The sequence below is a fragment of the Neodiprion virginianus genome, chromosome 2 (genome assembly GCF_021901495.1).
Source record: "Neodiprion virginianus isolate iyNeoVirg1 chromosome 2, iyNeoVirg1.1, whole genome shotgun sequence".
Classification (NCBI taxonomy): domain Eukaryota; kingdom Metazoa; phylum Arthropoda; class Insecta; order Hymenoptera; family Diprionidae; genus Neodiprion; species Neodiprion virginianus.
This window is the reverse complement of record NC_060878.1, coordinates 10778122-10793371: the sequence shown is the minus strand read 5'-3', so window position 1 is coordinate 10793371 and position 15250 is coordinate 10778122. Positions and strand designations below refer to the sequence as shown.

The 15250-nt window shown below is 35.1% G+C and overlaps 2 protein-coding genes across 3 annotated transcripts; both read left to right on the top strand.

The window, feature by feature from the left end:
• Positions 1–3180: 3180 nt before the first annotated feature.
• On the top strand, positions 3181–9183 carry LOC124297941 (ubiquitin domain-containing protein UBFD1-like). Of its 2 annotated transcripts, none has more exons than XM_046749406.1 (4): positions 3181–3262; positions 4978–5471; positions 6253–6441; positions 6875–9183. In XM_046749406.1, exons 1-4 carry the CDS (start codon positions 3250–3252, stop codon positions 6983–6985), a joined length of 807 nt encoding a protein of 268 aa, XP_046605362.1. In that variant the 5' UTR covers positions 3181–3249; the 3' UTR covers positions 6986–9183. The 2 variants fall into 2 exon arrangements, with proteins under 2 accessions (XP_046605362.1, XP_046605361.1); XM_046749405.1 differs by having other exon boundaries at positions 4936–5471.
• Positions 9184–10388: 1205 nt separating this feature from the next.
• On the top strand, positions 10389–14681 carry LOC124297938 (uncharacterized). Its single transcript, XM_046749400.1, has 2 exons — positions 10389–11914; positions 12523–14681. The coding sequence occupies exons 1-2, from the start codon at positions 11093–11095 to the stop codon at positions 12736–12738; spliced, it is 1038 nt and encodes a 345-aa protein (XP_046605356.1). The 5' UTR covers positions 10389–11092; the 3' UTR covers positions 12739–14681.
• The last annotated feature ends 569 nt before the right edge of the window (positions 14682–15250 follow it).

The following is a 15250-nucleotide window of genomic DNA, read 5'->3' as shown; positions in this document are numbered from 1 at the left end:
CAGCGTGGGATCAACAGGAGAGAAGTTACGAAGGAAAAAGCAGCTGCTGAAAAATGTCGAAAACACAGGTTCTCGTTTTTCGGCTGTAACTTTTGATGCGTTGATCGCAGCGTATTGGGACTGCGCCCAATCGATTTCTCTCGCAAAATTACGTCGAAATAGTGCCATAAAGAATTCATTCCAGCACTTTTCAAAATCGCGAAAATTTTCGCCAAAAATGCAAAGGGGTTAGCCTTGCTTTTTTTTTGGCCGAAAAATTTTAGGTCCCAGATTCGATTTAAATGACCCTTTCCTGACTAATTGGACCCCCAGGAACTCAGAAAACGCAGCGAAAACAGCGTGGGATCAACAGGAGAGAAGTTACGAAGGAAAAAGCAGCTGCTGAAAAATGTCGAAAACACAGGTTCTCGTTTTTCGGCTGTAACTTTTGATGCGTTCATCGCAGCGTATTGGGACTGCGCCCAATCGATTTCTCTCGCAAAATTACGTCGGAATAGTGCCAGAAAGAATTCATTCCAGCACTTTTCAAAATCGCGAAAATTTTCGCCAAAAATGCAAAGGGGTTAGCCTTGCTTTTTTTTTGGCCGAAAAATTTTAGGTCCCAGATTCGATTCAAATGACCCTTTCCTGACTAATTGGACCCTAAGGAACTCAGAAAACGCAGCGAAAACAGCGTGGGATCAACAGGAGAGAAGTTACGAAGGAAAAAGCAGCTGCTGAAAAATGTCGAAAACACAGGTTCTCGTTTTTCGGCTGTAACTTTTGATGCGTTGATCGCAGCGTATTGGGACTGCGCCCAATCGATTTCTCTCGCAAAATTACGTCGGAATAGTGCCAGAAAGAATTCATTCCAGCACTTTTCAAAATCGCGAAAATTTTCGCCAAAAATGCAAAGGGGTTAGCCTTGCTTTTTTTTTGGCCGAAAAATTTTAGGTCCCAGATTCGATTCAAATGACCCTTTCCTGACTAATTGGACCCTAAGGAACTCAGAAAACGCAGCGAAAACAGCGTGGGATCAACAGGAGAGAAGTTACGAAGGAAAAAGCAGCTGCTGAAAAATGTCGAAAACACAGGTTCTCGTTTTTCGGCTGTAACTTTTGATGCGTTGATCGCAGCGTATTGGGACTGCGCCCAATCGATTTCTCTCGCAAAATTACGACGAAATAGTGCCAGAAAGAATTCATTCCAGCACTTTTCAAAATCGCGAAAATTTTCGCCAAAAATGCAAAGGGGTTAGCCTAGCTTTTTTTTTGGCCGAAAAATTTTAGGTCCCAGATTCGATTCAAATGACCATTTCCTGACTAATTGGACCCTAAGGAACTCAGAAAACGCAGCGAAAACAGCGTGGGATCAACAGGAGAGAAGTTACGAAGGAAAAAGCAGCTGCTGAAAAATGTCGAAAACGCAGGTTCTCGTTTTTCGGCTGTAACTTTTAATGCGTTGATCGCAGCGTATTGGGACTGCGCCCAATCGATTTCTCTCGCAAAATTACGTCGGAATAGAGCCAGAAAGAATTCAGTCCAGCACTTTTCAAAATCGCGAAATTTTTTGCCAAAAATGCAAAGGCGTTAGCCTTGCTTTTTTTTTGGCCGAAAAATTTTAGGTCCCAGATTCGATTCAAATGACCATTTCCTGACTAATTGGACCCTAAGGAACTCAGAAAACGCAGCGAAAACAGCGTGGGATCAACGGGAGAGAAGTTACGAAGGAAAAAGCAGCTGCTGAAAAATGTCGAAAACGCAGGTTCTCGTTTTTCGGCTGTAACTTTTAATGCGTTGATCGCAGCGTATTGGGACTGCGCCCAATCGATTTCTCTCGCAAAATTACGTCGGAATAGAGCCAGAAAGAATTCAGTCCAGCACTTTTCAAAATCGCGAAATTTTTTGCCAAAAATGCATAGGGGTTAGCCTTGCTTTTTTTTTGGCCGAAAAATTTTAGGTCCCAGATTCGATTCAAATGACCATTTCCTGACTAATTGGACCCTAAGGAACTCAGAAAACGCAGCGAAAACAGCGTGGGATCAACAGGAGAGAAGTTACGAAGGAAAAAGCAGCTGCTGAAAAATGTCGAAAACGCAGGTTCTCGTTTTTCGGCTGTAACTTTTAATGCGTTGATCGCAGCGTATTGGGACTGCGCCCAATCGATTTCTCTCGCAAAATTACGTCGGAATAGAGCCAGAAAGAATTCAGTCCAGCACTTTTCAAAATCGCGAAATTTTTTGCCAAAAATGCAAAGGGGTTAGCCTTGCTTTTTTTTTGGCCGAAAAATTTTTGGTCCCAGATTCGATTTAAATGACCCTATCCTGACTAATTGGACCACCAGGAACTCAGAAAACGCAGCGAAAACAGCGTGAGATCAACAGGAGAGAAGTTACGAAGGAAAAAGCAGCTGCTGAAAAATGTCGAAACTATAGGTTCTCGTTTTTCGGCTCTAACTTCTGATGAGTTGATCGCAGCGTATTGGGACTGCGCCCAATCGATTTCTCCTGCAAAATTACCTCGGAATAGTGCCAGAAAGAATTTGTTCCAGCACTTTTCAGAATCACGAAAATTTTCGAAAAAAATACAAAGGGGTTAGCCTTGCTTTTTTTTATTCATAGGCTGAAAAATTTCCGGTCTTAGATTCGATTCGTACAACCATTATCTGACCAATTGAACCCCTAGGAACTCACAAAACGCAGCGAAAACAGCGTAGGTCCAACAGCAGAGAAATGACGACTAAAATTCTTTCGCGAAAAATTCTGTGATCAATAAAGTTGTCTAGAAGAATCTTCTGTCACTTGAATGGAGTTGATGATGACTTTGGGTAGGACAATTACGTGCGAAACAGTTTTGCAGTTAATCGCTGAGTGCTTGTTTAAAATTCCCCCTATCAATTTTATTCAAGTCAGCCAAATGAAACGGCAACTTGGCGATGCGAATTAACCCTGAAGCTATCAGTCTCTAAAGCTCAATTTCAAGTCTGGGAATAAATTAGCGGATTTTCATGTGTCTATTCCAAATGTTACAACATATTGTCTCAGTTGAAAAGCCCAATAGTACACATTTAAATTTGTAGTAACATGGAAATTGTCAAACGATTGTGATATTTTTCTCAGCTAATCGGAAATGAGAAAAAGCAAACGGCCATACTCCGCGCGACGACATTCTGTTACATGTAAACCGGACTGAAGGATGCGCGATTTTGTAGTGTGCGACGGATTTTATGTACTGACGCTTTTCCACAGGCTCTACATCATCACCGTACATCATGGAGTGCGTTGGTACGTGGAAAAGTATTTACAATTACATTCAATTTGAAGCCAAATGCCGTCGGCGAATTGTTTTATCGAATTCCGATTCTGAATTATTGGTGTTGCATTGGCAGTGAGATTATCTCGTCGTTTGATTTTTAATTTCAAAAGATATTCGAATATCCTGGATTGTCATTTCACAAACTATGCAAGTCAGTCCAGATATAAAGCTTTTGACAACAATGATATTTCATATTGACCATTTCGAAAATACATATATTTCGGTCTCCTCGGAGAGATGCGTTCAACTCTTCTCATTAGAAACTATTTCAGATCTTCGCATGAATTTCAATTTCATGAAATATTGTCAACCTAACCTTCATACAATTCAAATATTCAATTCAAAACGTCTTCGTTGTCAAATCATTATGGACTAATTACAGTCGTACTTACGGACCTCACTCATCAATTCACAATCGAAATCTTTATTCTAAAAATTTCGCAAAGAAATGTACAATTTTTAACTGTTTTCGCTGGTATTTGTAGTAAATACCAATAGCCATACGGACATTGCTTTCCAATCTATAATTAATTCTTATTTTTAAGGAAACTAATGTTAAAATTTATATTATCCGGTGAATAATTTCGATATCCCTCTGCTGTACAAATTCAACTCTCCTAAATTACTGAATAGTTTTTAAATATCCGTTCTCGAATTCCCTCATTTCTTGGATATTGTTTCAAATTTAATTTATTCAATTGTGAATATACTTATTTATTCTGAATACACAGAAAAATAATGTCATGTCAGAAAAAAAAATTTCCTTATTCTATTGTCTAAATTTAGCATGTCAAATTTTTGTTTCAAAGTATATTGTATACACAAAATTCTACCGAACAGAAATGTTTTTTTTTTTACTATTTATTTACGTGTGATTGACTGTGTTGAATATCGACTTTGGGGACAAAGGTCTAAGAATTTAAGGTTGAATCGACCATACCATTGGCATCAAAAGTTAGGAAACAAAAAATATTTATCCACAAAATCTCTAACAATGTTGTTTTCACCAACTATAGTGAACTCGAATGAAACTATATCCCTATTATAAAGTTGAAATGGATCTAAGTAAATTTCAATAATACAAACTTAGATATATAAAATTAAAGACTAAGTTTTAATATTACAACATTGAAAATGATTAAAATCTGTGGTTTTTTATTTTTTTTACCTGATGTTAATGTTTTTGGGCTTATTTTGCTCACCATGAAAATCTCTGAAGATTTGCTGAAAAAAATTAGCACACACAGTCATGTCCAGAATGTATAAAAATAGATTTGTGTATTTCTGGTACAACAAATGTTTGACAAGAATTACAGTTCTGTGTTCAACTATACTATTCAAAAAGTGTTGGATATTTTTCGGACTATTTGTGAAGATCTAGTCAGCAGTCTGGTATGGCTGATTCATTCTGAAAAACAATTTTCTCATCAAACAATGAGTAATGTCTGCAAATAATATATAGTTACACTATATTGCATTGTTCACTAGTAAATAGCTTTATCACAACTGCATAAATTCGTTATTTTGGTATCGGAATAACATAATCATTTTGAACTGATTTTCAGCCAAAATATGACATATCAGATTCACAATCCGATGTTATTTAACTAATATATCTCAGTATTGAATATTTCTTTCATAGGAACGGCAAAGGGTGACAGTAATGACAACTGCTGTGTTACAGAACTGATCACAAACTCAAAAGCGCCAGACAATTCGTCGAAAAATGATTTGTCCAAGCCAGAATCGAAAGCGAATGATAATGCCGCGGCAGCAACTTCCCAAGATGAACCTAAGGAACGAATCGACTTCAAGATAATCTACAACAAACAAAAAATAGACGTCAATTTTCCACTAGATAACACAGTCAAAGACTTGAAGGCTCATTTACAGGACATTATCGCAGTGCCACAGGCCATGCAGAAAGTGATGATCAAAGGATTGGCAAAAGACGAACAAACTCTGAGAAGTTTGGGTGTTACAAAAGGCGCCAAAATTATGATTGTCGGTTCCAAGCTGAACGACGTTTTGGCTGTTTCAATACCCACAAAGCAGGACTTAGTCGATGAAGCAGCTACTGCTACAAGTAAGGAACCTTTGTCGCAGCAAACAATGCACCGTAAGGTCTTGGATAAAGGTATTCCTGAGGATGTGATACCTGGTATACTAAATAGCAAGGTTGGTTACGGGAAATATTACTCTTCTTGAAAGCAACAACATAATACCCTCCAAATCTGCCCAGCATGCTCTGAGCACTTGGCAGTTTCGTTCGTTTCGAATTTCTAAATTGCTTTAGTTGATCATCAATTATGAATTCAAAGTAGGGGAAAAAATTAAAAATTATTTTAACATGTTCTTGCACTTTTCATTTTCATTCATCCATATATTAAATTTATAGAAATGGTGGTATATTGTAGTTGTCAAATATTGCTCGCCATCAGACACGTTTTCAGCCACTGAGCCTAGAAGAAATATAAGGGATCAACTTGATTTAGATGATCTACGGTTTCATTTAATTGAATTAATTACAATAAAAAGTTACTCGTACAAATTTTGATACAGTTCCGTTTTTATTCCTTTTTCTTGATAAGACACATTTTGCACAATTGTTGCACATTTTTTGCAACAAGATTCCAAAAACTGATAGTGTCTCAAATAAGAAATATAAAGAACACTTGTAGATCCAATTTTCTAAAGTGATCTTTTCTTGATTGAATATGATTGGAAGAATTACTTGCAAATTGAAAAAAATTCGGTCAGAGCAGAAGGAAGTAAAGAAATTCGCAGGAACTTATCTTCCATTTACAGAAGTGGTCTAGGAAAGATTGTATTCTACGATTCAGGACATCTGTAAAATTAGGGAATTTTCATGTTGGAATATTAGCAAATACTTTGCAGGGATTAATCTACTTTCATATATGTCAATCGATAGTGAAAATTTTATTTTAATATTATCTAGGAATCACTTCCGGACTTCCCACTCACCGGTATGTTGAACAAGTCGGGTGGGAAAGTTCGTCTAACGTTCAAATTGGAGCAAGATCAACTATGGATTGGAACTAAGGAACGCACAGACAAGATACCAATGAACTCAATAAAAGGTGTTCTCAGCGAACCAATCCACGATCATCCGGAATACCACATAATGGTGAATTTACATTGACAGAAAAAATTAATGTTCCGAATTTATTCCTGTGCTTTGATTCTTGGAAGCTATTCAGATGTTCTTTCAGCTATTCATGTCTCATCTTGCTTGAAACAAGAGTGATTTACTATTGCATCATTTTCTGTTTTTAGGATTTTCCTTTTTAATTCATTATCATATTATTATTATAATTATTTTCGCATCTGAAGTATTATTTTTGCAATCGGATAAACTTTCAAAATTAAATTTTTTAATATGCTTCATTCTACTCATTGAAAGAATCATAATTGATTTATTTTCAACGAAGTTATAAAGTTTTGAACAAATTTTCGTTAAAATTTTTCAACCAAGTGTATTTTATTTTATTTTCTGCAAGCTGAAATAAAATTTCAAAATCTTACCTGATCTCCTAAATAATACCCCATGTATTTTTCAGGCGATTCAATTGGGTCCGACAGAAGCATCGAGGTACTGGATATACTGGGTACCTGCGCAATATGTTTCGGCTATAAAAGATTCTATTTTGGGTAAATGGCAATATTTCTGATTCAAAATTACAAAAATAGAAATATCTCTGCAAATGAAAAGAGAAAAACAACGTGGTATATAGATCAACACGAACGACTGTCCTAGTCAAACATTTTTGAGAGTAAGTTATTTCTGGTATCGACCCGAGCAATGGAACCGAAGTATTTCAAATAAAAGATCTTGTGAAATAAATCTGCAAACTTAACTGGCGTAATCCAGCATATAAATTAGCTAGGTACTAATAAAAACTCTACTCGATGTTTGACCACTAGACACAAGAAACATAATTTCTATTACTCGGCATAGAAGAAATGGAAATTTTTAAATCTTTTTACCTTTCAATTTAAATATTGTGTGTATATATTACAATGTGTTCTACTCGGCTAGCATTTGCGCATATCCACGACTAATATAATGCAATAGCGTCTCTGAATATAAAGCAAGTCAGCCAAAAAAATATATTTGTGATTATTTAATGCATCTATCTAGAACTTTTTTTTTGATGTTATTATACCATTGCCAAGCGACGAGTAACTTAACTTGATATGCAATTTAAGTGCATTTAGATACAGTTTTCAAGATTAACTTAGTCCTGCTGCATTTGAATAACTGCTAAAGATACATCTACAAACAATGTAAACAGCTTTCTAGTACGCGCGAAGCTTTGTCTACAAAACGAGTCATTTTTTTTCTTACCCTCGCTTCGGAATTTATTTCTTCGGCCATTTTTCCGTGAGTGTTTTTGATATAGGTATCGATGCGCACCGAAATGACATTTATGTGACATATGCTTTTGATTTGGTACATTATGGCACCTATATCAGACGTTCGTCAAAAAACGCCTTCAATTTTTTCTAAATTTTATTTACCTTCGAAGAAGTAAGGCCAAACCGTTTTGTTGATTGCTTACAAAGATCGACGTTTTTGTTCTTCAGAAGTGCATCATTAAATTTCGACGAAAATCGATGACACTTTTCTTTGGAAGAATTGAAGTATGTTCATGAGAAGCAATATTAATCAACGAAAATTCGTTTTACTTGCAAAATTTTTATAGGGATTTGATAGAAAGAAAGATGACAATAGAAATATTGCAAAAAATTAACATGTCATATTTTTCTACAATGTCTGGATAAAAAATAACTATTTAAATCGCGATTGGTTAGTCCCTAAAGTGGCCTCTTTCACGGACAAAGCTTCTCAATCGCTTACTTAAATTATTGATAAATTTAAATCAAGAAAATCCACACTGATATGATTGCATGAATGAAAAACTGTTTTTTTTAATATCGTTCATTTTTTTATTCAAATTATTTTTGCAATAAATTATATTTATAATAAAAAATTCAGGTTACCTGTAATTAAAAGTGTATTTATTCTTATATACCCAAGTTGTTCTGAATTCCCAGAGTGGGAGACAATTAGTTTTAGCAACTTCTATTATTCGATTCATAAATTATCGCTTGCCAGCATTATTTTTTCCCACAAAATTGAATGTATCAAATTCCCAATCTGTGTTTTATTCCAAAGAATATATGGTTGAATATTTTTTTACACAAATTTTAGAGGAACAAAATTCCAATTTGCGATTATTGAACCTTGGAAAACACTTTTTCAAGTTTTACACTACAGATTAAATGTGCTGAGGCTAAAAATTCAATTATGTTTAAATAAGCGATTGGAATATAATTAATAAGGTAAATTTTTAGTCAATGCTTTGTGATGAAATACACATGTAGACATATACGTGTAAATATGTATACATGTATATAAGTAAATATATAAGAAAGGAGAATAGGTATATATTGTGCTTGGTTATGAAATATTATAATAAATAACAACGAAGTTCACGCCAAATAACACGGCAATTACATTTAACTATTATTTGCCAATTGGCCTGAATGTTAAAAGTTGAACTCTCAAAAAAGTCTGAAACAGTTAAGTATGCTGATAAAAGCACAAATTATAAATTTCACGTAGAATGTAGATTGTGAATTAGGTTTTATACTATCTTAAGTATAAAATATATTTTTAAATTGTGCGAAATATAAAATTTACCTAAAACTATAGCCGCAGTCTGTACGTCAAAATTTGTTTGTTGAAAATATTATGTACCTAATTCTATTTCAATACAGAATTTTCGTATACTTATAATGTATGCAGTACCGTGTGATTTTGGATTATTTAAAAACGCAACATAAATAAAATGAGTGAGAAACATTTTCAAAAAGTTTTTCTTCTAACAATCGTATCATCCCGTCAACTAAATATATATTTCACTTATTTAACGTGAATTACAAGTGTTTCTGTAAGAAACTTGTATGCCGAGCAAACATTATTTATTCGAATAAGGATAGCTTATAAATACACTATGCCAATTTAGGGTGATACTATAATTGTGATGGAGGAAGTACAGTTTAGCCAAGATGTGACCCATGTTCTGGCTGTTGCCAAAGTGATACCCTCATGTAACAATAGATTGCATAGCCCTGCGTCCTGGTTTACGTCATGGTTATGCCTATAGATCAAGTCAACTCTGTATATCTTTGAATATACGCTGCTGTGGGGTCAAGTGCTCTGGAGTATCAAGTCTGTTCTAAATATTTATGCAAGCAGTTCCGCCGCTTTCGCTTCAAAAACAATCAACTGAAAATCAAGGAAATTCGAAATCTGCGTATATTAATCAAAATTTACGTGTCCGTTAAAGCTGAAGATTGAAAAAATGTTCATAGAAAACTCAGATTTTTCAGATCTTCGTTTTACATCGCAAATCCAAAAAAAATCGAACTTTTGAAATTTCAGCGTATTTTGCGCCAGTATCGTGTTATGAAAAATTTTAATGAAACTATCAAGAATTCAAATTATTTTATATATCAAGAATTCGAATAAGTTTATAGAAAATTTCAGAAAATATATTTCGCCAGGGAACGGATGAATGAGATTCTAGAAACGTTATAATAAGCGACACGCCGCACTCCCTCGCATATCTCAACAAAAAGCATGAAGGTCCACATCTGTTTAGTATCCGAAGACAGGAAACGCCTGATTAACGCGACTTCCAGTTACTCCGGTTACGATTCAGCTGCTTCAGCTCCAGCATCCCCCACTATATTCAAATTTGAATGGCTGATGCATCATCATTCGAGGGGTACTGCGTAGTGTTTGGTCACGTGACCTAGCTCTGAGCCTTGGGCCAATCGCAAGCCGTGGCTTGAGTCACGTGATCAGTGTTCTCGTGGCTGCGCGCAACGAGGTAAACAACACACGCATGCCTACGCAGACTGGGCATGTGTATACATACCTATATCACGTTCAGGGTAATACGCCGTGCTTGAGCACGGAGTGAACATCGCAAGAGGTTCAATTTATTGTTATTATTTTTGTGCTTCAAGCTCAGCGCTCTGGACTAAAGAGCCTGCAGCCTTATGCCATGTCTTTTCAGTGCTCTTCAGACCTGTACCAAGGACGGGTTCCCGGTTATGGATCCGCCTATCGCGTGTTAACGATCATGTGCATGCGATAATGGGATGGCAGTGGGTGATGTCAATCGATTAATGACGTTTGATCAAGTTTCTTTGCCTTTATTTTACGGAAAATATTCACCAAAAACGAAGTACCATCTGTTTTAAATTAAGCGAACGGACTGCTTGTTTATCATGGGTACTTTAATGCATGTTTGTCCTTAGAAGAAAAAAAAGGAACGTCGACGCGCGTGATTTTCATTCAAAATATATAACGTCATTGCGCAATCCGCAGGTATTTGAGTTTCGTGGGTAAAATTTTAAGTACGACGAGCGGAATAATAACCTTAAGTGGGACAATTAACGGCACACAGATCAACATAGGTATACGGCTGCAAGGCTGTTTTCGAAACAAAAGAAAACCGTATGTTAGGAATTCCGTGATGAGCGATTGTTATGGATTTATGGATGAGTGAGGAATGCATGAAATGTAGCGAACGAAACTCGGATCACGTGGGAAGGGGAAGGATTATTATGACCTTTAAACAACGAAGTATTATTTAAGCAAAGTTAAATGATTACGCACACTTTGGAATTAACAAACCGTAATTGCTTTATAACTACGAAGCGTTATAATATGCATAACAACGATCAACGCATTGAAAATAATGACGAAAACGTGCGCAATGTTGACCAAAGGCGTTTACGGCGACTCCGAAAAGGATGAAAAAGCGTTAGAAATAATACAAGAGGCTTTTATAGCGCTGAATGCCAATTACATGAGACGAGGAGCTCGTCTAATTGATCTACGAGAACGATCAATAATCGCCACTGTCGACGTGGGCAAAAAGAAATGTAACAATATAATTCCTCAATTAAAATATTCCAAGAAACTGTTTACAGCGGCATTTTTTACCCTACTCAGTTACTGTTTATTGTCAGAAAATTTGTCTGCCAATTTTGCACTCAAATATGCACTGGGAACTCGCTGCTTGGTACCGAACAATTATTTCGTTTGGGAATTCACCCGGCCTGTTTCGACGTGTGAATTTTGTCGCGGTATAGACTCTGCCCTAATTCTTCCCAATCTGACAAGAGAAGAATTCAAACGCTATGCATACTCGTCAAGACCGATGGTGATAAAAAATGCGGCAGGTCATTGGCCGGCGAAAAAAGTGTTCAGCCTATACTTCTTTAGGAATCTCTACGAGAGTATCGAAGGCGCTTACGAAAGTGTTCAGGAGGAATGCCAGTTCCTTCATTTTAAAAGTAACTTTGCGAGCCTCAAAGAAGTCTTCGCAATGAGCGATCGAAGGGCCCTTAATTTGCCTGGGGAACAGCCCTGGTATGTCGGATGGAAAAATTGTCACCCCCAGGTGCTGGAAATTATGAAAGAATTTTATCAAACTCCGCACTTCTTGCCTCAAGATGCCGAAGTACCGCACACCAATTACGTTTTTCTTGGATACGAACAAGGCGCTGTTATGCATGTGAGTTTCTCGATGCTTAAAGCCAAACAAGCAACAAGAGCAAAGTTTGCAACGTTAACACAGCAACATTATGCGAATATGAAAGTCAAATATGTTATATTTGATAGAAAAGTATTTCTGATTATTTACTAGTTGTTAACTTTAACCAACTAATAAGAAGTCTTACACACTCTTATGTGCATTCATCGTGTTTTGATTATTTTCACGTAATTTGAACATTTTCAGAAATGAGATTGAGATTTTATGAAGTTATCGCATACTGTTTTTTTAAAGTATCTCTTGACAATTTCAGTACATAAGAGTCTGAGATAATCAGAGTTTATAGTAGGTACAGAATTCAGAATGATTCAAATATACGCTGAAAAAAATATTCAGAAATTTTTTACTGCCAGAACAACTATTTAATTTTTCAGGAACGGTAGAGAATCTGAATTCTTCTCCAAGCAATTGTTACGTTAATGTTACAAACTCTTCACATTGTGAATAAAACATTATGAGTATAAGAAATCATTTGATTAGCAAATTACATAAATATTTTCAGGTATGTGAATTTGAAGTTCTCGTTTAATTTCATTTGAAAAATTAGTGCTTTATGTTTTTTATTCTAGCTGGATTACATACCGCGTTTGATGTGGCAGGGTCAGGTACTGGGAAGCAAAACTTGGTCAGTAGCACCGACGCCAGAATGTGACAAAGTTTGTAAGAAATTTGACTTCTCCGTTAATGCCGGGGACATAATTCTGTTGGACACCAGAGTTTGGTATCATGGCACCAACGTCAAGGACGGGCAGTTCAGTTTAACTGTAACGTCTGAATACGGATAGGTTTGAAACCGAGCCTATTACCTCGACAATAATTAATTGTACATATGCAATTTTCTTCGGGCTACCTAGAATGATAGGTAGTCAAATATTTTTAATCAAATTTTTCATAATTCCATAGCCGTTTAAATCGTAGATTTAGAAAGAGCCATTGGCTACTGGATTACGAGCCATTACGAGTAGCACTCTTTTTCAAATCTTCGATTTACTTTTGTACTCGTACAAAGCAACCCTTTCTTTGCATTCCATTTGAAGAGAACTTTTACAACTGTTTAAAATCGTCTTGCCAATATATTTTAATGAAAGTCCGCAATGAAGGGAAAATGGCGTAATTTTCCCAAGAATCAGGGTTTCAAATAACTGCCCCGATGACACAGGGTAAACTATATGTGCAAACCCGTAGGAATATATAATATATATACATACATACTATACTATATACATGAAAATTATATGTTTACACAAACATGCAAAGACTGTTAATTCTCAGAGAATCGAATCTTTAGAAGTAAAACCGATCTTTGCAATAGTATTATTTTTTTAAATTTGTTGCTGATATATTATAGTATCTTAAGAGATCTGAGAAATGATTGATTCTTCTTTAATCCACTAAAAGTTAAGATCATATATGCTAAAAGTGCCTGAGTTTTTCCAAATATACAAAGTGCCATGATAGTTGGCGTTTTCCAAATGATTGAAAAGTAAATATTCGTTCTTGATTACGTGTTAGCTTTTAAACGTAGAGAAGATTGCAGTGTAACTGGTGTGACTGATTATTTTCGTTTCGTTGTGCGATTTCTCTTTCCCGTACATAGATTAGGATGTTTCGTTTGGAAGTAACTTTTCTTTATTTGCTCTCTTTTGAAAAACTTGTAAGATATCCCTTTAAATCCACCTTGAATCCAATTTTAAAATGTAGCTTTCGGACACCAAAGCATTTCCATTTAAGTAGCATGGAGAAAATGTAATTTCATTACAATCAATTTTTATGATGGGAGTGAAAAACAGAAATTTGCTACCACACGAAACACAATTAATGCACATACATTGTATACATGCGCCTTCCTAAAAAATGCCATTTATCGTGCCATGTTGGAGTCAATTTCAGCACACTCAAATCTACACTGTAATTTTGTAATGCCAGCAGTAAAAAAGGCTACTGTCAAAACGTAGAATAGATAATAATTCTTTTTTTTTATTTCCACGTTCGTTGTGTTGTATTTTTTCATTACAGCTCAAACAAAACATGCTCACTAGAAAAATATGTATAAAATTCGATAAGTGACGAGAAATTGTCTCCGTCAAATAGGCTTGTACAATATTTCTTTACCTGTTGTTTTAATCACACTTGTATGTTTACGTACCTGTAATCTATGTCAACTGTGTGACCAATGTGAAATGAAAAATTTATATTTAATGTATGCCTGCACAAAATATTCACAAATCTCTTGATAAGTAAGTATTTATATGTATAATAATGGCGTTAAAAGAACCATTCCAAATTTTATGTAACTCGTTATGAAATGTGTCAGTGTCTGGAAAGACTGACGGTGCTACAAATTTTTAATATCTTAAATTTTCCAATTTAAGAATCGTAATAATATAAAATCAAAATCTTTGACCTTTGATTTTACCCATATAACTGTTGATACTATTTTTTCTTATACAAATAATTATATTATACATAAGTATTATTGTATGCCACTCAAATAAAGTGTTTATACAATCAAAAATATTTAATTTATATCAGACTTGTACACAATCAAGAGATTTCAACGCACGTGAGTTCAAACAGAAGGATATTACGACAACAAAGGTTTTAATTAACTCAGAGAGCTTCGGTAAGTTAATTTTTCAACAGTCATTATGAATTCATGTGTGAATTGAATTGGCTTCTCAATTTCCTATTTTGTTTAAATCTCCAAATATAAAACGAATATTTTCAATATGTTACCACAAAAACAACAATTTTTATAAGTATTTAAAAAAAAAGTAAGAAGTACTTTAAGAGTTAAAATATTTGAACACTTGATTATTGTGGATAAAATTTTTTTTAAATTATGTCTCGAGGTCAGACAGGATTTAGAATAAACTTCAAATTGCTGCCGACTTTACACAAGCTGCTTTTTATTTTAGTAAATACATATACTGCATTGGTTAACTGTACAATACGAAAGTGCTTACAACATATACTGCCGTATTCTCGCTGATTCGTAATCATTGAAGTCAACTACACTAGTTTTATCACAATCACCAAATGGTCAAAGTAGTTTGAGAAAATTTCTTCCGTGGAATTTAGAACAATGACGTATAATCCAAAATTCGATACAATCCAAGGTTTTATATGACTCATAATATGTCGTAATTATCTGTTTTAATTCACTTCACCGAAGAATGTTACAGAAAATAATCACTCACGATGACTCAAGTTTGAATGGACCGTTATCGTCTGAATAAACATAAGGTTTATAAAATAGAAAAAAATCGGAGAAATCAAACGTCTTCGAGAACGTTA

Excerpts from the sequence above, each read along its gene's own strand:
- LOC124297941 (XM_046749405.1), top strand. Across the intron at positions 5,472-6,252 it reads CTGGTATACTAAATAGCAAG|GAATCACTTCCGGACTTCCC; the intron begins GTTGGTTACGGG and ends AATATTATCTAG. Across the intron at positions 6,442-6,874 it reads ATCCGGAATACCACATAATG|GCGATTCAATTGGGTCCGAC; the intron begins GTGAATTTACAT and ends TGTATTTTTCAG.
- LOC124297938 (XM_046749400.1), top strand. The coding sequence starts at position 11,093 with ATGACGAAAACGTGCGCAATGTTGACCAAAGGCGTTTACGGCGACTCC. Across the intron at positions 11,915-12,522 it reads AACAAGGCGCTGTTATGCAT|CTGGATTACATACCGCGTTT; the intron begins GTGAGTTTCTCG and ends TTTTTATTCTAG.